The sequence below is a fragment of the Oryctolagus cuniculus genome, chromosome 4, assembly GCF_051225735.1.
Source record: "Oryctolagus cuniculus isolate XC-2025 breed Fujian yellow rabbit chromosome 4, ASM5122573v1, whole genome shotgun sequence".
Classification (NCBI taxonomy): domain Eukaryota; kingdom Metazoa; phylum Chordata; class Mammalia; order Lagomorpha; family Leporidae; genus Oryctolagus; species Oryctolagus cuniculus.
In genome coordinates, this window is record NC_142870.1 from 166428475 (window position 1) to 166449802 (window position 21328).

General features: G+C 39.7%; 1 protein-coding gene across 19 annotated transcripts in view; it reads left to right on the forward strand.

Moving 5' to 3' along the window:
• Positions 1-21328, forward strand: part of RBMS3 (RNA binding motif single stranded interacting protein 3) — a 1620164-nt gene that overhangs the window by 1464623 nt on the left and 134213 nt on the right. For all 19 annotated transcript variants that reach the window (XM_051858893.3, XM_089331200.1, XM_070072889.2 and 16 more), the window contains one exon: positions 6052-6158. In XM_051858893.3, the coding sequence (XP_051714853.1) occupies positions 6052-6158 (107 nt within the window). The remainder of the gene's footprint in view (positions 1-6051; positions 6159-21328) is intronic.

A 21328-nucleotide genomic window follows, 5' to 3' on the forward strand; every position in this document is an offset into this window, starting at 1 on the left:
TCCAACAGGGTCATAGTCAAAGTGGAAGTTCTCTCCTCCCTTCAGAGAAAGGTACCTCCTTCTTTGATGGCCCCGTTCTTTCCACTGGCATCTCACTCACAGAGATCTTTCATTTAGGTCTTTTTTTTTTTTTTCCAGAGTGTCTTGGCTTTCCATGCCTAAAATACTCTCATGGGCTCTTCAGCCATATCTGAATGCCTTAAGGGCTGATTCTGAGGCCAGAGTGCTGTTTAGGACATCTGCCATTCTATAAGTCTGCTGTGTATACGCTTCCCATGTTGGATCATTTTCTCCCTTTTTTATTCTATCAGTTAGTATTAGCAGACACTAGTCTTGTTTGTGTGATCCCTTTGACTCTTAGACCTATCAGTGTGAAGATCCCTTATCTTAACTAAAATCTGTCAATAACTCTATGTTAATATGATAGAGAGTATTATTAGTGACTTAAACTGAAGGTATTTTAACTTTGAACATACAAAAATAAATGTTTACCTTAATTTTGTTAAGTAAAATCTGTATTGTTGTTTTGTTGGTTTGCTTGCTAATAACAAATCCTGTAAGCCACTGGATCATCATATCAGTTTATACATTGGATATTTCATGTTTAAAGTGAAGTTTGAGAGACTAGAAATACTCCACTAAGCAAGCAAACAGCAATTACTCCTTCATAATTACTGTGCAACTTTATTGCCATGCATTATTATAATTATATTTTAAATACGCCCCATTTGCATGATAGACCATAATGTCTTCTCTCATATTACAATCTGTGGCTTTTAACAACATCTCACTTCCACAAAAGCCTCTTCTTCATTTAGTCTCTATTTTAACTACTGTTAAAAGAGACTAAACAAAATTAATTGGCACCATAATCCTGCAATAAGGAAATTGTAGGCAATACAATATTTCTGTGCTGCTGAAATCTTCTCATTATTCAGTGAACTTTATGTTTAAAATCTAAGATGTATTGCTCCTTTGGTTAAGAAATCAGTCATAATCAAAACAGTCCTTCTCAAACCTTAGCATGCATACAAATCACCTGGGAATATGGTTCAACTGCAGATTTGATTCAGGTGGTCTGGGAAACGGCCCAAGATTCTGCAGTTCTAACAAGCTCCTAAGTGGTGATGCTTTGCTGAAGGTCCGTTGGCCTTACTGTGAGTTCCGTGCCTTTCATGGAGCCAAGTGCAAAGCTTCACCCAACCTCTGCAATGATAACTGTCTACCCTCAAGCCTGGAAATTAATTGCTACTGTCAAAGGACGCATTTGACAGAAACAGAAACAACACTGACCCATGAATGTGTGCCATGTTAAGAACTGGATCATGTCACTCTGTGGTGACCGGGGAAAGCATGCAGAAGACATCTTCGTGGCGGTGAGGGAATTGGAATTCCAGGAAGAGAGAACCACCGTTAGAGGTTAGGATTCTCACCCACTGGGTGCCTCAGACGAACTAAAACAGCCAAAGTCAAGGAGACAAATTCTCTTTCTCTAATCAAGGAAGTTGTACTTTACCTTGTAGGTATTTAGGATTCACCGAAGAACTGGGAAACTCTTAATGACATATTCCCCTTTGGAAAACTAACCATCAGAATTAGATGCCTGGAATTCAAGGATAATACTATGTTTATTTGAGAGTACTTGGAAAAGTTTTTGGAAAATGGAATTAAAAGATGAGTTTATTTTGGTGCAACAAGTTTTTAAAAATCCATACTTTTGGGAGTAATATTCATTTTCCATGAACCTTTTGAATACCCCTGGTGTATCCACCATTTTTCATGACACATTTAAAAATTCATTAAATTCTGTTTTAATTTATTTATTTTCATGTTATTTAAAAGGCAGAGACAGAGATCTTCCATTTGCTGGTTCACTCCCCAGATACCTGCAACAGCTAGGGCTGGACCAGGATAAAGCCAGGACCTAAGAACTCAGTCATCTGGGTCTTCCACATGGGTAGCAAGAACCTTTCCAATGAAGCCATCATCTTCTGCCTTCCAGGTTGCCCATTAACAGAGAGTTGGATGGGAAGCCCAGTTACTCCAGTTTGGGATGTGGGCATTCCTGGGAGTGACTTAACCAACACCAAGCACCTAACTCTGAGTTCATTCATTCATTCATATGTCTTTATTTTTTTAAATGCATTTAGCTAAACATTATGTGTTTATCTGTTTTCTGGCAAACATCTTTAAATTAATCAAGTAATGTTACATGTTTAAACTGAGAAATGTCAATAAATACAAATAGTTCATTATCAACATCCATAGCCTAATAACATGAGTATCCTTGGGTGGCTAAGATTTGCGATCTCCAAAATTTATGAAGTTTTCAAAGATAATACACCAACAACTCAGCCAAAAGTTAAAAAATCTCATACCAGACTTTAAAATTCTCTCTTAGTGTTAAAAAAAAATTCTTGGGGCCGGCGCCCCGGCTCAATAGGCTAATCCTCCACCTAACGGAGCCGGCACACCGGGTTCTAGTCCTGGTCAGGGCAGCGGATTATGTCGCGGTTGCCCCTCTTCCAGGCCAGCTCTCTGCTGTGGCCAGGGAGTGCAGTGGAGGATGGCCCAAGTGCTTGGGCCCTGCACCCCATGGGAGACCAGGAGAAGCACCTGGCTCCTGCCTTCGGATCAGCGCAGTGCGCCAGCCGCAGTGCGCCAGCAGTGGCGGCCATTGGAGGGTGAACCAACGGCAAAAAGGAAGACCTTTCTCTCTGTCTCTCTCTCTCACTGTCCACTCTGCCTGTCAAAAAAAAAAAAAAAAAATCTTTCAGGAACTGTTACTGTGGCATAGTGGTTAAGGCAACCACCTGAAATACCAGCATTGCAGATCAGGGCTTGTTTGAGTCCTCCACTTCGGATCCAGCTTCCTGTTAATGTGCCTGGGAAAGCAGTGGATAGCCCAAGTGCTTGGGCCCCTGTACCCAACTGGGAAACTCTGAGGAAGCTCCAGGCTCGTGGCTTTGGATCTCAGCTTCAGTCCTTGAGGCCATTTGGGGAGTGAGGCAGCGGTTGCAAAAACTTTCTCTCTCTCTCTCTGCCTCTGCCCCTGCCTCTTTGTAACTCTGCCTTTCAAATATATAAGTAAATCTTTTTTGAAAAAAGTTCTTTCTAAGTTCCCTTTTCCATGATTGAAAACTGCAAGACAGATTTAAAATTTAGAATCTCATAGTCAATGACATTTGATCCTTGGCAGGCTCAAATTTTGTTATTTAGTAATTTTTTTCAAAGATGCTTCTGCATCATATCAGTAGGTAGAAGATATTCTAAGGTTAAGTTCTAATTCAGAGCCTTTTCATTTTCTGCTAGCATTATCCCTTCCATTCGATAAATTCCAAGGTTCTATGAAAAAGGCCGTTATATATGCATTTGTGTATGTGTTTGTGTGTGTACACAAATATAAATATATACCTAAATACCAATTCTCTTGTCTAAATAAAAGTACAGAATATATATATGAATATAAATATACACATATATAATACATATATTTAAGGAAATTGGAAAAACCCTGCCTTCTTGATATATAATTATAAACATACAAATGTATCAGGAGAACAAACATTAGGTAGAGATTCCCTCTTTGCGCAGAGAATTTCCTGGATCTTTGCTCTAGAAGAGCCATTATTTAATATATTAATGTGGACTCTAGAGAATGGAAGCCCTAGGAAACCTGTGACTGTGGCCAAGGCCTGGTAAATTAACAATTTACCCTTTTCCTAACAGTAGAATACAACTCTGAGGATGCAATTGATGGACAAAATGATAATATCTGTAATAATAATTCAAAATATAGGCAAAACAACTGGAAAAGGGAATGATCACTGTAGGCAGTTGCAAGAGAACACACAGAATAGTACATTACCACATATTAGGCAGTGGGTACGGGAAGCGATGACTCAGGAGACGAGTCCAGTACTGGATTGGCCCCATGGTCGCTGCACGAGAGTCACTTTAGAAACATGGATCCTCCCATGAACACCTTTTGCAGTTCTCAGAGGGCAGCTGCAAGTTCTAATGATGACCACTCCATGAAATCAAGAGGGAAAATGAGGGTTATTTGATCACAAACACTGAGCTAACTCAGACAGCTACTAAGTGACTAAATGGAGGGTAGTGTATACATCATGGATACAGTGGACAAAGGGATAATTCCAGGAGCAGGATGGCTCAGGGTTTCATCAAGCTACTCAGAATAGCTCACAATTTAAAACTCTTACGTTTTTGACTTCTGAAATTTTCCATTTATGGTTGACCAAAGGAACTAAAATTCTGGAAAGCGCTAGAATTCGTGGGTGAGCAGTGACTGCTGTACAGAGCTGTGTGTTCTGTATGGGGCAGGAACCATATTTGATTATTCGTTTTTCTGGGTCAGTGGTGACCCTGTCTCTCAGAGCTGTTTCCTCTAGTGCTTATGAACAGAAATCTGCAGCTAAGAGTGAGCTGAAAGGATTGGGCAAAACATGACGACACTTACAGCCAAACGAATCTGAAAAATGTAGTTTTAGAGACATGTTTGTAGACACCTGATTGCCTTTATTCTTGTTCCACTAATGATTTTGGAAACAATTAGAATTCCATAGTAATTTTAACCTTTATCTGATGAGTCAATGGTGGCAATGTGAATAGAGAAGAATGCATGTTTGAAGGGAATGCATTAATAGTTTACTAAGACAATGACATGTATCAATTACTAAGTCTTACCAACAAGAAGCAATAAATGTTTCTTTAGGTGACACACTGGTGGAGTCACCTTGACTGGCAACACCTGAGCTCATGGGTTTCACTGTGGTGCACTGTGGGTCAGTTCTGCATCCTGGCAGGTGCTGCTGGTGACTGACCATTGATGACCTAATATACCCTTGGCATTAAGGATGCCTCCCTGCTTCAGGAGCCTGGCCTGGGCATGTTCAAATAGACAGCCCCAATGCTTACATCCATATCAAGCTTCTGCTTATATCCCATTCGCTAACATCTCCCTGGCTAAAGTCATTCCCATGGGGCCAGACTAAGAGCTGGGGAGTGAGCTCCACAAAATTACCTGGCAAGGGCAGGAATGCGTGGAGGGGCCAGGATTGAAGGCCATGACTACAACCAATTTTCAACAGAACACATTTTCTCAGGGGGAGATGGAAGAAGGATCTCCTTTCATCTTCAGAATGAAAACTTTGAATTGATATGTACTTTTTTCAAACACATGCACTAACAAACCAACTCTCCCAGCCACCTCAATGTATTGACCAAGTTTGTTAGGCAAATAGAATTTTCCATTGGGGAAGGAATGTAGAGGCGCACATCAATCCCCAGGGAATAAATAATTCTGCCCTGTTGGGTTTTCAGAAATTGCCATCTGGTAATATTTCAGTTGAAAGAAGAGTTCTGGTTACTTTTTCCTAGAAAATAAATTCACATAAAGACCATGACAATCAGTCTATGATTCATGAGTTACGACCATGCCTTTGACTATATTTTATCTTGTGGCTTCACTAAATATTCACTAACTTGTTCCCCCTCAGATGCTGATGAGATTTTACTGGAGTGGAAAGGGTTGGGTGAAGGATCAGCTTCTAGCCTTTTTGAAATGCAGAGGATGAATGAGAAAACAAAGCTAATTTTGGTTGCAATTAGCCAAATATCTCCCTCTTTAGGACAGAGCTCCGTCTCTTTCCAAAAGCAAATCCTGTGTTTCCTACAGGGAAAGCACAGTTGCCAGAGGGAGAAATATTTAGCCCCACACAAATAGCAATCAGGAATATGTCTGTAACACGACTAGCAGGGCGGATGCTTGCCTCTTTACTTCTAAGGCGAGTTCACATTCTGCCTTGACTGATTATTTTTCAGCAATATTTATTATCTTCTTTTAAGGTCTGCCAGTACCGTTTTGAAGCCCAGTTAGAACAGCAGCCAAGACTGAAAGGGGCCAAATATCTCTCCAGAACCAAGATGTTACTTCAAAAGATATTCATTACAAAGCACTACTGCGACTCAAATGATCACTTATTTTGAAGGGGAATTTGCTAATGTAAAATTGGTTTCTTGTCTTTCCAGCCCCCAGTGAGCCTTTACTGTGCAAATTCGCAGATGGAGGACAAAAGAAGCGCCAGAATCAAGGCAAATATACCCAGAATGGGAGGCCTTGGCCCAGGGAAGGGGAGGTGAGTCCTGGCTGACAGCTTGTGCTTAGAGACTTGGCATTGCTCAGAAGGGCGGAGAGACACACATCCCCATGGAAAACCAAATGGCCTTGAAAGGGCCCAATGAGCAGGCCTGTATTGTGTTCAGGATGAAAGAACTGGAAGAGGAGTATAGGACTTCAACATTGGCCTCATTTCTGCACACACTAAGTCTTCTGTCTTTAACCACAATTGAACCCAAAAAGAAGTCACTGAAAGACATAACCGTAAAGAACTGATTTGTAATTGTATAAGAATTATAAAATAAAGATATGAGTTAGAAAATATTTTCAGTGAAATAAATATGGATAGAAGAATGTTTGTATTTTAAAAAAAGCAAGGAAATATTGAGATTTATTTCATCCTGTTTCCAATAAGCTACTTGCAAATATGCATGTTTACGCATATGCCCATATGTTCAGTATGTGCTGTTGGTCTCCTGTTGACTATATATATATATATATATATATATATATATATATATATATATAAGAGGACATTGCCTGTTGGTGAGTAATGAGGAAGAAAATTGATATATACAATGAAAATAAAAGGCATTTTGCCCCCTAATACACACTGGTAGAAAGGCCAGCTTATGGACCCAAGCCACTGGGGACTGGATTTCCTTGAATTGCTTTTCTGGTAAGACAGGGAAAGCATCTCTGGTCCTCTATAAGGACTTTTTATTTGTGAAAAGCAATGGAGTTGTTTGTATGACTAAAATAAATGTCATTTTGTGCCCATGCCCTAATTTCAATAGAAGAGCTTTCTTCTTAAGATTTAGTTATTTATTTGAAAAGTCAGAGTTACACAGAGAGAGGAGAGGCAGAGAGAGACAGAGAGAGGTCTTCCATCCACTGGTTCACTCCCCAGCTGGCTGCACTGGCCGGAACTGCACCCATTTGAAGCCAGGAGCCAGGAGATTCTTCCAGGTCACCCAGGCGGGTGTAGGGACCCAAGGAGGTGGGCCATCTTCTATTGCTTTCCCAGGCTGAAGCAGAGAGTGGGATTGGAAGAGGGGCAGCTGGGACTAGAACCTGTGCCTATATAGGATGCTGGCAACATAGGTGGAGGATTAACCTACGGCACTGCAGCGCTGGCCCAACATTTTATATTTTTAATACGGAGAGAGCAGTTGTAAGAAAGATAGGGTGTCAGTATTGTTCTCAGCAAAACCTTAGCCATTTTACAGTTTCTGAGATTGTCTGTTTTTAGTATTCCCAAGCAGGTCTCAAATCTCCCAGCTTAAGTATATAGTTACATTCAAGTAGTGTATAATCTACAACTCATTATAGTAAGATGTGAAAAACACAATCATCGCTGAGAATCGGAAGCTAATAAAAAAGGCAAGAATTGCAATATTTTCAAATTTAGAAAGGCAGTTTATATTATGTTCTGATAAAGAAATGGGGGCATTGATCCATGTGTCTTTTGTGTGCAAATTACTGCATATGCAAGTAACCTCATTACCTCCAGAAAATAGCTGGTGCCTCATTGCGTTCATCACATGCAACTTATACCAAACATCCACAGTCTAGAAAAACTCCTTTGACTTTTGGAAATTGGTTTGGATACAATATCTACTGAATAGAGAGAACTTCAGATCACAGACCATAACCAAATGTCCCGAGACACAGCTACATAACCTAGCAAGGACTGAACGTTTAGTTCCTGTCTCCCTAAGAATCTGTAATATTACTATCAAACAATAAATGGCAATTATAGCAGGACACTTCACTTGAGTCTGCATTTCTTGGAAACCGAAATAATAAACAGAAAATAAATCCAGAGTTACACTGCCATTTTGCTATTGTATATAAAAATGTAAGGCTTTTGGTTCAATGAAAGAGAAACACCATAGGTACTATGGCATGAAATGATAGTGGAATTAACTGTAGGACCCAGAGCACCATATCATAGAGAAGTACTTTTTTTTCTTAAAATTTTTATTGATTTGTTTTCATTTTATTTGAAAGGCAGGAAGACAGAGACAGACAGAGATCTTTTGTTTGCTGGTTGACTCCTCAAATCCTAGCAACTGCCAGGACTGGGACAGGCAAAAGCCAGGAGTCTGAAACTCAGTTTAGGGATCCTGAATGGGTGGCGGGGACGTAAGTGCTTGAGCTGTGTGCTCCTGCCTCCAAGGTGTGCATTAGCAAGAAGCAGGAATCCGATGTGAGCTGGGACTGCAACCCACATGCTCCCAGTTGGCCCAAGCAGTGTTTTAACCACCACTCAAATATATGACCACAGACATAGTTATTAGAGGTTTGTTTCTCATCTTTGTAAGTTAAGAGCTGTATAGATTTTCCTATTGAACTATCAGAACCAAGAGGCCATACCAAAGTTATCTGTGAACAAAAAAAAAAAAAAAATCTGCATGTGTAGACACATTCACAAGGAAAGAGATAAGGAAAAGAAATATCATACTTTAGAAATAGGCTTATGAAATATTTTGGTTGGAGAATCAGCCTGTTAGTTTTTTACATCTTGCTTGTGGTCTTTGAAATAGACACAACTAAAATGTTGGGTAATTTTGTGAACCCACATTCTATCTGTTTTGTTTCTATTTCCCCTTACATTTAACTTGCTAGAATAATTCAAAGTATATGTGCATGACTGATGAAGTATAAAATAATCCAAATTAATTCCATACAAGCCATTTTTAATTAATTTTATATATAACTAAATTCTAATTACTGCATTTTATTGATTTTAAGACACATGTTTTGCACTAATGTTTTTCCTCACTTCAATACTTTTGAAATTGGTTCTCCTCATGTAATGAATGATATCTTAGAATACAATTTGTGTTTGCTCCTGTTAGTCACCTGGGAGTAAAAGCTACATTCTCTCCTTAAGGTCTTCGACCACACTGATTGCATGAATAAAGGCGCTAATCAAAGCAAGAACACTGGGTCAGCTCCTCAGAGAGAATTTGTCTCTCTTTTTAATCCAGTGTCATGACTGACACATGCAACTTTCCTTGAACTCCATTTCTGATGGGCGATTTTGTTTCTCTTTTACCTTTACACTGGAGTTGGAATCTCAGTGTTGTAAGGAGATCCTTTGGGATGTTTGACTTCAGATATAAAACACTGATTTATTTTTCAATCACTGTTGTCTTAAGTTTAAGATATTAATTTAAATTATGCTGCTTCAGGATTTGAAAAAGCAGTATCCAGGCTAATACCGCCTGTTCCTCTGTCTTGAAAGTCAAGTAAAAAATGATAATGTGAAAAGCATTTCTGATGAAATGCTTAAATACAAAACTTGTAAATGGCAAACATATTAGGAATACCATAAATATGATACTTAATAGACTAATTAAATTTTGAATTTTAATTTAGAGCTGTTTTCTTCTGGTTGGCAATTTGATAATAATTTTATTGACATAGTTTGGAATGCATTTCTTTATGAAAAATCTAATACTGAGATTTAGTGAAAACTAACAAACTTTTAAAATATAAATATAAGCTACTGACCATGTTTCCACATGAATGAAAACACAGGACTAGTGTAAAGTTAGTAACTGATCTTTCAGGGGACAACTGGAATGCTGAGTAGGTGTTGGGACTGTTAGGTCCTATTCCTCTTGTGTCCTACAATTCTTACTGTTCAAATTCTCAAACCGTGTAGCCTCTGGATCCCTTTATTCTTTTAAAATTATTATTTATTATAATTTTAAAAAATCAAATGAAACTGTCGCATGTTTACAAACATGTTTTATTTTTATTACAATATAATATTTTTGAAAGAGATTTTTCTTGGAGAAGAGTGGCACTGTTTTGCAGTTTTAAAACTCACTCTGCACCGGCGCCGCGGCTCACTAGGCTAATCCTCCGCCTTGCGGCGCCGGCACACCGGGTTCTAGTCCCGGTCGGGGCGCCGGATTCTGTCCCGGTTGCCCCTCCTCCAGGCCAGCTCTCTGCTGTGGCCAGGGAGTGCAGTGGAGGATGGCCCAAGTGCTTGGGCCCTGCACCCCGTGGGAGACCAGGAGAAGCACCTGGCTCCTGCCTTAGGATCAGCGCGGTGCGCCAGCCGCGGCGGCCATTGGAGGGTGAACCAACGGCAAAGGAAGGCCTTTCTCTCTCTCTCTCTCTCACTGTCCACTCTGCCTGTCAAAAAAAAAAAAAAAAAAAAAAAAAAAAAAAAAAAACTCACTCTGATGTCTGAGTAAAAGATGAGCAGATTTGCACATCTCCTTCAACACTCAACCTGTTGCTCCATGCTATTTTGTTTTAATCATAAGCATAAATTCTAACTCCATCCAGATAGGAGGTTGAATAGGGAGAACTGGATAGATTCGCCTAAGGACATTAGCAACGCTCAAGTGTCCTTTGGCTACACTTTGAGAACCACTATCCTAGAGAAACTAAGCCACGGACAAACTTGATATTCAGATTTCATACAGTAGAAGAGCCTAGCAGCTTGTTAAACACTGAAAGAATTTTGTGTCACTTTATAAATAACCATGACCCTAGTGCATCTGTGCTATCCCGCTTCCTTTCCCACTGTGGTGTCTCCTCCAGGACTTGCCGTGGTCTGACTTCAGCACTTACATCTCTCTGGACAATGCCTGTGCCACACTGGTGGTGAAAGTTTCCCACGTGATCTGCAGCTCAGAAGTAGCCTGACTTTATCACAGCTATGACCTCACTCCCCTACCCCCATGATACTATAGTGCCAGATGATCTATTACCCGTGAGGCTGTATTTTCAGTTATGCAAGCAAAATGCTGCCCAAATTGACCTTGTTTGTACTTCTCTTCAGTCAGTTGATCTGGGACCAAGAATGTTCCTAACCAGTTACAAATGGATATTGGACACATAAAGGACTCTTATTGCTCCTTTCTCTGTGTTCCCAAAATGATATATTTCCAATAACTACCAAGAAACCACCAAAGTTGTCTCCATATGCCTCAAATAATAAGAACAGCTGATCAAAAAGCAAATAGCTACATAAATTTCCCAGATAACCAACTCAAAATCTGATTGATGGCATTTTAGTGCCTCCGTAAAAGTAATTGCAAACTAAGTTACACATTCATTCAGTCAGTCAGTCCCTGCCTCCACTGCAACAGTACACGCAGACACACACTCTAATTTGCAGTATATTTCCTTTATATGTATATATATATATATATATATATCCTATATATTAACAGCCTTTCCTCAACTGTGTTGTAAAGGTGGGTGAATCAAATCAAAAGATAAATTTCCACTATGATTACGAGAGTTACTCAAAATTTTGAAATTGCTTTATGTTGATTGTAGTTGTGACTGGTCTGTGAATTTTATTAAGAAATTTGAAGTATAAGAAAATGCCAAGGTTCAAATTTTGGACTATAGTGCCAATTCATCAAAATTTTTGTGGGTATTTTATTCTTCAATAGTATAATCATCAGGAACACAGCAGTTCCCATTGGCTTCAAAACTCTGAGCAAGCTTTCATACGATATTCCCAAGCACTATGTTGACTGAGACAGTAAATGTCATTGATAACAATTGTTTTGGGAATTCAACTTCCAAGAAACAATATTTTGGCCATGAACACATAGGAGAGATATGGCAAATGGACAAATTACTCATATGTTTAACTTTAAAATGCCAAGATTTCATTATAAAAACAACAAAATGGCATTTCTTGTTTGTATCTTATTTACAGTTCTCTGCTCCCGCTGATTTAAAAGCAATGAACAATAATGAATATCTTTTTATTTCTATCCAATGCTCTAACTATATTAACTATGATATTGTGGGAACATTTAACAAGATATCTTTGCAGTCTTCATATGAAAATGAACTGAAGATAATAATATAATATTGCTAATGATCAATACTAAGGTTCCCAAGAATAGGTTACAGGGTATCTTGAAAAGAAAAATCAAATAAGATTTTTATGCATTCGAAGACTATATATTAAGGTTTGGAATTCCTTAACTGTTACCAATTAAAAAACAAGCTTTAGGTGAGGCAAGATTCTTGAAAATATTTCTAAATGCCTTTTCATTTGCCCAAGAGAAAGGCCTCTGGGTATAGAATCTATCTATCTATCTATCTATCTATCTATCTATCTATCGATCTAGCACAATAGCAACAGTGACATCCATGAGTGCTGTGCTATGAGCTTCTCTGATTGTGTTAGTATGAAAAATCTATTGAAGGGATATAACATACTGACATTGTATACTTTATTTTCCTTAAATTAGCAGTTGCCATTAATATACTCACAAAATCCACTATTAATGAGCTGACAGTTCAGGTTATCAATTTTATTATAGTCAACTTAAGCTAAGTGATTTCTTATTGCCATTAGGTTATAACCTCTTGTTATAGCCCAGAGAATATGTTGTCAATTTTCAGACGTGAAGTCATCTTGTTTTCAGTGATAGTTGAAAATTTCCCCATAAGCTGTAAAGTTATAGAACTCTTATCTACTCAGAGCTGCTAATAAAAATTCTTCATAGTGCCAGAACATGAAGTGAGGCATGCAAGTTCAAGTGGACAGGATTTCCTGTGCCGAGCACAGGCAGCGCTAACAAACACGGTTCCAAACCCAGCCTCTTCCCCATTGTGCCTCAAGGCATTTAGAGTAATTCTTCATTCTGAATAAACCAATTTAGGATTGAGAAAAAGAGGTCCTTTTAGACTTAATAGGCAACTGGTGTGCCAATAACACAGGAGTTACATCTCGCAGTCCATATTCTAGATGAGCAAACGTTTTCTTAGATGGCTATATTCAGTTTTTCTTTTGTGTTTGCTTTTACTTGTTTTTTTGAATGAACGTGAAAACAGATTTGGCATCACAATTATGATTTCCAACTCTGTCGTTATCACACCATCCTCTGTTGTTATCATCAAGCATTCTCCCCTTCATTGGCGGAAGCTGCGCGCCATGTGCTGAGAGTACACTGAGGTGTAAGGAGTGACCCCTTGCCCTGAAGGTGTAATAGAAATATACATTCACAGGGCCACTGTGGTGATGCAGAGGCCCAAGTGCCACTTGTCATGCCAGCGCCCATTTCAGACTGCTGGTTTGAGTCATGGCTGCTCCATTTCTGATCCAGCTCCCTTTTAATGCACTGGGAAAGGAGTAGTTGATGGCAAAGTACTTGGGCCCCTTGGGGCCAGCGCTGTGTTGTAGCAGGCAGGGCCTCCTCCTGTGGCACCGGCATCCCATACAAGTGCTGGTTTGAATCCTAGCTGCTCCACTTCTGATCCAACTCCCTGCTAATGTACCTGGGAAAACAGCAAAAGATGGCCCAAGTCCTGGGGCCCTTGCACCCATGTGGGAGACCCGGAAGAATCTCCTGGCTCCTGGCTTCAGATCCGCTTAGCTCCGGCCATTGCAGTCATTTGGGGAATCAACCAGCAGATGGAAGACTTGTCTCTCTCTGCCTCTACCTCTCGCTGCAACTCATATTTCAAATAAAAAAAATAAATCTTTAAAAAAAAAAAAAGATATGGGCCGGCACTGTGGCTTATTTGATTAATCCTCCGTCTGCAGCGCCGGCATTCCATATGGGCACCAGGTTCTAGTCCCGGTTGCTCCTCTTCCAGTCCAGCTCTCTGCTGTGGCCCAGAAAGGCAGTGGAAGATGGCCCAAGTGCTTGGGCCCCTGCACTCCCATGGGAGACCAGGAAGAAGCTCCTGGCTCCTGGCTTCAGATCAGCGTAGTTCCGGCTATAGTGGCCATTTGGGGGGGTGAACCAACGGAAGGAAGACCTCTCTCTCTCTCTCTCTCTCTCTCTCTCTCTCTCTAACTCATCTGTCAAAAAAAGAGATACTTGGGCCTCTGACACCCTTGGGAGAGACCAGGACGGAGTTCTTGGTGCCTGGCTTTGGCCTGGCCCAGCCTTGGCTGTTGTGACCATCTGAGGTGTGAACCAACAGGTGGAAGATATCTCTCTCTCACTCTTTCACAGAAATCTTAAATATACATCACATTATGTTTCCTATTTGATTTCTTACTTTCTCAGTGTATGACTACTTTTTTCAGCCTTTCACTTGGAAGAGATTTTCTAAAAGAGATAATACTGAATAACAATCTTAAACAGAAAACAGTCAGTCAATAAGGACCCTTGAGTGTCTGCTGCATAGCGTGGGACATGGTGCTAGGGACATGATATAAACACACACAGAAATTTCCTCCTCCCTTGGAGCCCTAAACAGCTGTTTACAGAGTAGGAGATGAAAAGTGGAAAGGAATATAATTTAGTGTTCTCGAAATCCAATCATTGACTCCAACTAGCTTCATACTATACAACAGTAAAAGAAAAGCAAAGCCAAAGTAGTAAAGAGAATAACAACAAAAACCAAAGTCACAAGAACATCTATTCCCATGTGTCTTGTTGCTAAATATTAACTGGTTTTTGTTTGTTTTCCAGAATGGGTAACTGAAAAATTGATTGATGTACATTTGTACAGCAGAGATGCTGCCCGCATTTGGGAAGCTCCAGCTTGCCAGCGGAGAAGTGTTTACACCCTTGGGTGCTGAGTGGCACAGGGAGGAGAAATGTTTCCTGAAGCAACTTGGGCTTTGAAGTGTGCATATTTAATGAACTTTAAGACCTTTGATGCACCCATTGAGAATAATAATTTTGAATTTTAAGGAATAGGGTGTGTCACTATTTGGGATTTGCCTAATACTGTGTCCTTTTTTTTTCCACACAATTTTCCAGGCACTCTATATTAGGTTAAAGGGGAAACTATATTTTTAAAAGGTTTATTTATTTGAAAGAGTTACAGAGAGAAAGGAAGACGTGCACACACACACACACGTACACACACACATAGAGAAAGAAGGGGGGAAGAGGGAGAGAGGGAGAAAGGGAAAGAGGGAGAGATAGAGAGGGGGAGAGAGAGAGAGAGAGAGAGAGAGAGGAGAGAGAGAATCTTTTATTTGCTGGTTAACTCCCCAAATGACCACCGTGGTGGCTGGGGCTGAGCCAGACCAAAGCCAGGAGCCAGGAGCTTCTTCCAGGTATCCTAGGTGGGTGGCAGGGGCCAAAGTAATTGAGCCATCTCCAGCTGCTTTTCTCAGGCCATTAGCAGGGAGCTTGTTTAGAAGTGACACAATTGAGAAAAGAACTGCCACACTGGTGAGATGCCAGCATCACAGGCATTGGCTTTACCAGCTATACCAAAACACTGGACCCATACTCTAGAATTTCAATCACAAATCTACACCCTCTAAGCTGATTGACAACTCTGGGCATGTTCTTCAGAGTCCTTTGTTTTTCTCACCAGTAGAATGAAAATGGTTAAAAGTGTATTCAGGGATCATATGGCTTCATTGAGGTGGAAGGGTTAAAGCCCTGAGTGATGTAAGTGCCTGGCCAACTATAATTGCCCAAGCAGTAGCTGTTGTTATAACTACCATGAAACCATCAACACTCTTGGGGTTTTTGAGCTTGAAAGCCAGCGTTAGTTACCCTGTGTCCCTGTCACTAGGATGCTTTAACACTTTCATTTCCAAGTTTATGGCATGTCATTTTACAAACAGGAGTTGTTTTTAAGGGTACAACATTGATTTAAAAAAAAAAAAAGTTTCTCAACATTGTAATCTTCCAGCTGCATTTTTTACTTATGCCATAAAGCACATGCAAAAAATAAGTCAATGTTGACATATTTTAACTTTGAGCCACATAATATTCATGTTTTTGTAATATCACATTCCAAACCATAATGCACCCTTTAACACTGAGACATTAGGTGGTTTTCAATTTTGTAGTCAATTTCTCTCGAAAGTCATATTATCATAAATGCCAAGAACTGGATGAGGAAGGAAGGTTTTGATGGAAAAGATGAAAGAAGGAAAAAAAAGTGAAGGAAGGAAAAATAGGAAGTATTGCAAAAAAAAAAAAAAAAAAACTCAAGCAAAATCTTGAGCTACTGTTGAGAACTGATAAATTACCTGGTTAGTGTCCTTAAAGCAAAAGAAGTATTACTAATGTACTCATTCTGGCAAATACTAAAGACGAATATTTGACTTCCAAAGTGCTTAGGCAACCTTGATTTCTATGAGGAGGACTCCTCATACTCAAGGACTTTCCCCTGTCCTCCAAAGCAATTATCTTCGTCAGGAGTATCTTATTGCCATAATTCATAGTGTATTATATTCAACAAAGAAATGAAAAATAGGGATTTTCTTGCCTGTACAATTGTCTCCCAGTGCTGAATGCAAATATTTGTTGGACTGCCTTGTCCTGATCTACCTATAAGAGGTGATATTACCAAATTCTTCTGTGTAGCTTTCAGTGTCCTTACAAACAGAGCTATTAATGTCATAGGTCAAATTTTCTTTTGTGTGCAAAAGACAGACTCATGAAATAATGGGTTTGCAAAAAGGTACAGTTGCTCTTCATTATTCACAGGTTCACACTGGCAGATTTTCCCATTCACAACAGTTTATCTGTAAACCCAGAATCAATACATGTGGTGCCCTCTGTCTTGTGCAGACATGCAGAGTAGGGAAAGATCTGCACTCCTGATGGGCACACTCTCAACTGACCTTGAAAAGGTTTCAGCTCTCTGATTGTGAACAAGTAACCTTTTCACAGTTTACACAGAGCTATAATTTTCATTTATTTTGTGCTTTTTATTGGTTATTTCCCTGTTTTTAAGGCCCCAAAATGTCAGGCTGAAGTGCTGTGTAATGTTCCTAAGTAGAAGTCTGAGAAATCATAGGAAAAAGTGGAGATAACCTTTCCGTCACAGTTTATAATGCTATTGGCCATAATTTCAATGTGAATGTGTCAATGATAGATGTTAAGTAGATGTTTCTAGATTTATAGGCAAAACAAGTCTATGTATTGACAAGTTGGTGAAAGTCTTGTGGCCAGAGGCAACCCTGTATTAACTGGTTCAGTGTTGAGCTGGTTTACTGTTCATGAGGACTCTGAAAAACAAAACTATTAGGAATAACAAGAATCAACTAAATCTTTTATGATTCTTGTTACTGAGTAGGATCCAGTCTATTGATTAAGCTTATATCCTTCCCGTTAATTTAAATAGGATAATTGGAATATGTATTGAAAGTTATCAGTGAATTAGTTGCCACTAATTCAGGAATTGTGTTAACCAATTATCAGTTGTTATGCTTTTGAAAATGATATTTCTTACTGCATTCGACTGACAACAGCACAACTTTCTAAGGATTTCATGGAGAACCCTGGTTCTATTCTCATTAATTTAATGAATCAATGAGTGATCAATTGGCTTGTAATCATTTCACAAAGACCATGAAACATTTCACCCAGTGTAAATCCTCTCATACCTTCTTTTGAAAGAAATAGTCCTTAACCTAACACACAGAAGCAATGTTACCGTCATTTATAGTCATCTAGTTTAACCACTTCACCTGTCTGCATGGAGGGAGAGGACTGGCGACCCACTTTGGGAACCAAAATAGGTCCCATTGGGAGGGCAAATACTGATATTAAAGGGTACACACATGACTTTGAAAGTGACAGCAAATGTGTCACAAGCACGCTACATAACATATGGAGGGAAAGTCATATCCCTGTTTGTAGGGAATGCTCTCAATAGACTATGTTGAGTTTCTTGAAAGCATTTGGCCGTCACTAGCTGTTACCAACACTGCTGTAAAGCACATTTTTAGCAGTAAGGAAAGCAAGACACTTTCAAAAAAATATTACTCTGAAAGCTGCACCCAATTCATTAATTATTTGATCAGCCACTACTCAACATCCTTCTGATCAATTATGGGAATGGAAATTGACCTCTAGGAATATACCATTTATGTTGTATTTGAAGCCATATTGGCTAGAATTTAATTTTACAACATTGCACCACCAGAAAATTTATGCTTAACAGATATAGAATTGAAGTACTATCCCAATGAACCACTAGAGACAAAAATGCTTTGAGGAGAAACTGAAACACAATTCATATGAAATAATATGTGTACAGAATTATTTGGGAAACTTAGTAATATCATCTAAGCTCAAGATTTCTTTGACCATTTAGGAGCAATCACCTATTTGGTTCAAAACTATTTCTTTTGTTTCGATTATAGAGCTTGATAATTAGATGCCTGATTCTTGAACAAGATCTCGGAAGATAATTAAGATGTATCTACCAACATTGTGAGGTTCTACAAATACTCTTTTTATTTCTGAGCCAAAGCAGGGCGTTTACATGTGAGGGTATTCCAAACAGTTCATGGAAAATGGAAGTAGATGTTACATTTATTTTTATGCAAAATCATTTTCAAATTGATGTACTTTTTCACAATATCCCTTTTCCATGAACTTTAAAAAATCCTCTTATGTTGCCCTTGAGAACAGATATTGCCTCTTATGAAGTGAGTAAGTACTGGCAAGTTGGGTTTTTAGCTAGCTTTCCAGCTCTGGTTTTATTTATTTCATATATTTGCCTGTAATTTAGAGAGCAGTCTCAAGGTAAATGAATAGCCTTTCTAATCTGTCAAAGAAACCTTCCCATTGGCATAAAGACTTGAATTCTCAATAATTCAGCATGAAAACTTTCTTAGTCATTTATGTGTGCTATTTCAAAGCTCTAGGTCCAATATTTACTAACATATGGTTGCTAAGGATAAATCTTACAAATCCTGTGGTAGTGTAATTTTGGATATAACATAATTGATGATGAGCTCCCGTCCTCTGCCTAGACCGTGTTCTGAAGCGAAAGGATGAGACGGCATTCTTATATTCATAGGACAGGGGTGTGAGTGAGGAAACTGGGGAGGGCCTTCAGGCTGGAAAGATTATCGGAAGCCATGACAGTGGGAAAGACTGAAAATGTATCTGCTTGTCCTCTGTATTCTCCTGGCTAAGTCTCCACTGGTCAAGCAAGTAAATGGAATATTACCCAGGTGGGAGATTTCTGGAGCTGTTGGCACTGTGTTCCAACCTGCTATCACGCTCAGAATTGACCCCATCAATGTGCAAGCCATAGTTTACAACGTCCAGGCAGCATCAGCCTATAAAAGAGACCTGGAAGAAGCCACATTTCTGAAACTTTCCTCTACAGGTTCACCCTAGAAGCGACCTCAGCATTTTCTGTTTTTATCCTACTTAACCATGCTCTGGTGGCATCTAAAAGGATACATCATTGACTGTAACACACCATTCATTGAAGATGAAACAGTATTTTAAGTGCCACTAAAAACAGAGAAAAGGAACTTGGCAAACTGGCAATGCCATCAATTATCATGTGGTATCCAGTTTCACAGATTTTTAAAATGTGAAGGAAGGATACAAAATTGTGTCTTGGAATCTATGAAATTCACTCATTTAGACTGAGATAAAACAGATGCATCTACATAAAATATAATTACATTATCTTGATATCTTTTTTATAATTGCAAATCAAGGATTAATTTAACTATGGGTTTGATGGCATACTCAGTCTAGAACTTTTTTTATTTATTTATTTATTTATTTATTTAAAAGTCAGTTACAGAGAAAGCAGAGAGACAGGAGGAGATCTTCTATGCGCTGGTACACCCCTCAGATGGCCTCAGCGGTGGGGCTGGGACAGGTTGACGCCAGGAGCCAGGAGCCTCCTGCAAGTCTCCCACGCCTGTGCAGTGGCTCAAGCAGTTGAGTCGTCCTGTGCTGCTTTCCCAGGCCATAGCAGGGAACGCGATAGGAAGTGCAGCAGCTGGGACGCCAACCAGTGCCCATATGGGATGCCAGTGTTGCAGGTGGTGGCTCCGCCTGCTCTGCCACAACTTCAGCCCCCAGCACTTTTTTACTAAGATTTTTTTTACATTCAACCTGCCATAGCATAAAATACTACTCTATTTCTCTTCTGCTTCCTTTTTAGTCAAGCTTTTCTCTGTGCAGCCAAAAGGCTTTCTCAGCCTTCCAGTCTTAATTCTGTTGGCCTCTTTTTATCTTGCCCTTCTCTGCTGCTATATAAGGGAGAAATTTTGTCTTACAAGGGCAGAACTTAGCAAGAGCCAGAAAGGAGGGCTACTGCGATGACATAGTGCATAAGCAGCCACGTTATTTCTCCCCTTGATGCTCTTTTTCCCAAACACAGAGAAGTTAATTGTCTCTTTTTTCTCTGGTTATTTTGCTACTTTTAAAAAGTGATAAATCTCTTGCATTCTACATCTCATTTGCTTGATTCCTAAAAAGCCTCTTGAAAATGTCAAGATGACTTTTAACAGTCCTTTGCTTCTCCCAACTCTGGGTGTTCATTCTGAGAAGAAAGACCTGCGGGTTTCTCAGCTGCCCTGATCCTTCCTAGGCCCCTTTCTGTGGTCTAATGCAGGCACCGTGGCTCTCTGACTGCATTGGAGAGGTCTCCTGGCATCCTGATAGTCATCTTCCTCTCCACTCCCAATCTCTGTAGACAGTCAAGGGCTAAAACATTTTCCCTCAAAGTTTCCCTGACTGCAGCTGTAGTTTTCCAAAGAGAAATTGCACTAATTTCAGAAGGAAAAATTAAAAACACACTCAGATTCCATTTTGAAATACAAATTTAACTAAAGTCTAAAATCAGAATTTTCTGTAAGTCATTTATTAATTCATTTAGCACATATTGATTGAGCATGTGTGACACTCCAAGCACTGGACTAGGAGGAGGAAATCCTATGATGGACATGGCCAAGAACTATTGGGAGACACACATGGCAAACCATGGTCCCATCTTGGGTCATGTTGGGGAGAGTAAAGGCAGCACACATGCTACCTGAGGGAGGGAAAGAAAGACAGAGTAGGGCTTTATGAGGCTGGCAGAATATAATTTCAGTTTTCCCAAGGCCAAAACCCTGCAGTTGCCAAAGCCCAGAGGGCACTGCTGCAGGGCGTGGTGAGTGTATGGCTGGGTCTGATGAAGGGGGGATGCAGAGCTGCACAGGGACGTTGTAGACATCGGTAGGTCCAAAGGACTAGGTCTCGAAGAGTTGTATCTTGCAGGATACCACTGAGAGGGAGTATCACAGTGTCTTCGGATGCATCTTCCATGTGCAAGCCTCACAACACATTGTATGGCTGGTGGGTTGGAAGGAGACTTTTGAGAAAAGACAGGAGAGGATATTGGTAAATCCCAAATAACAGATGGTGGTTTGTAAGAAGGCAGTGACCTTGCATTGAAATCCCTAATTTAACTTGGAATGTGGTTGGAATTCAGAGTAGAAACAAACCTTCTGAG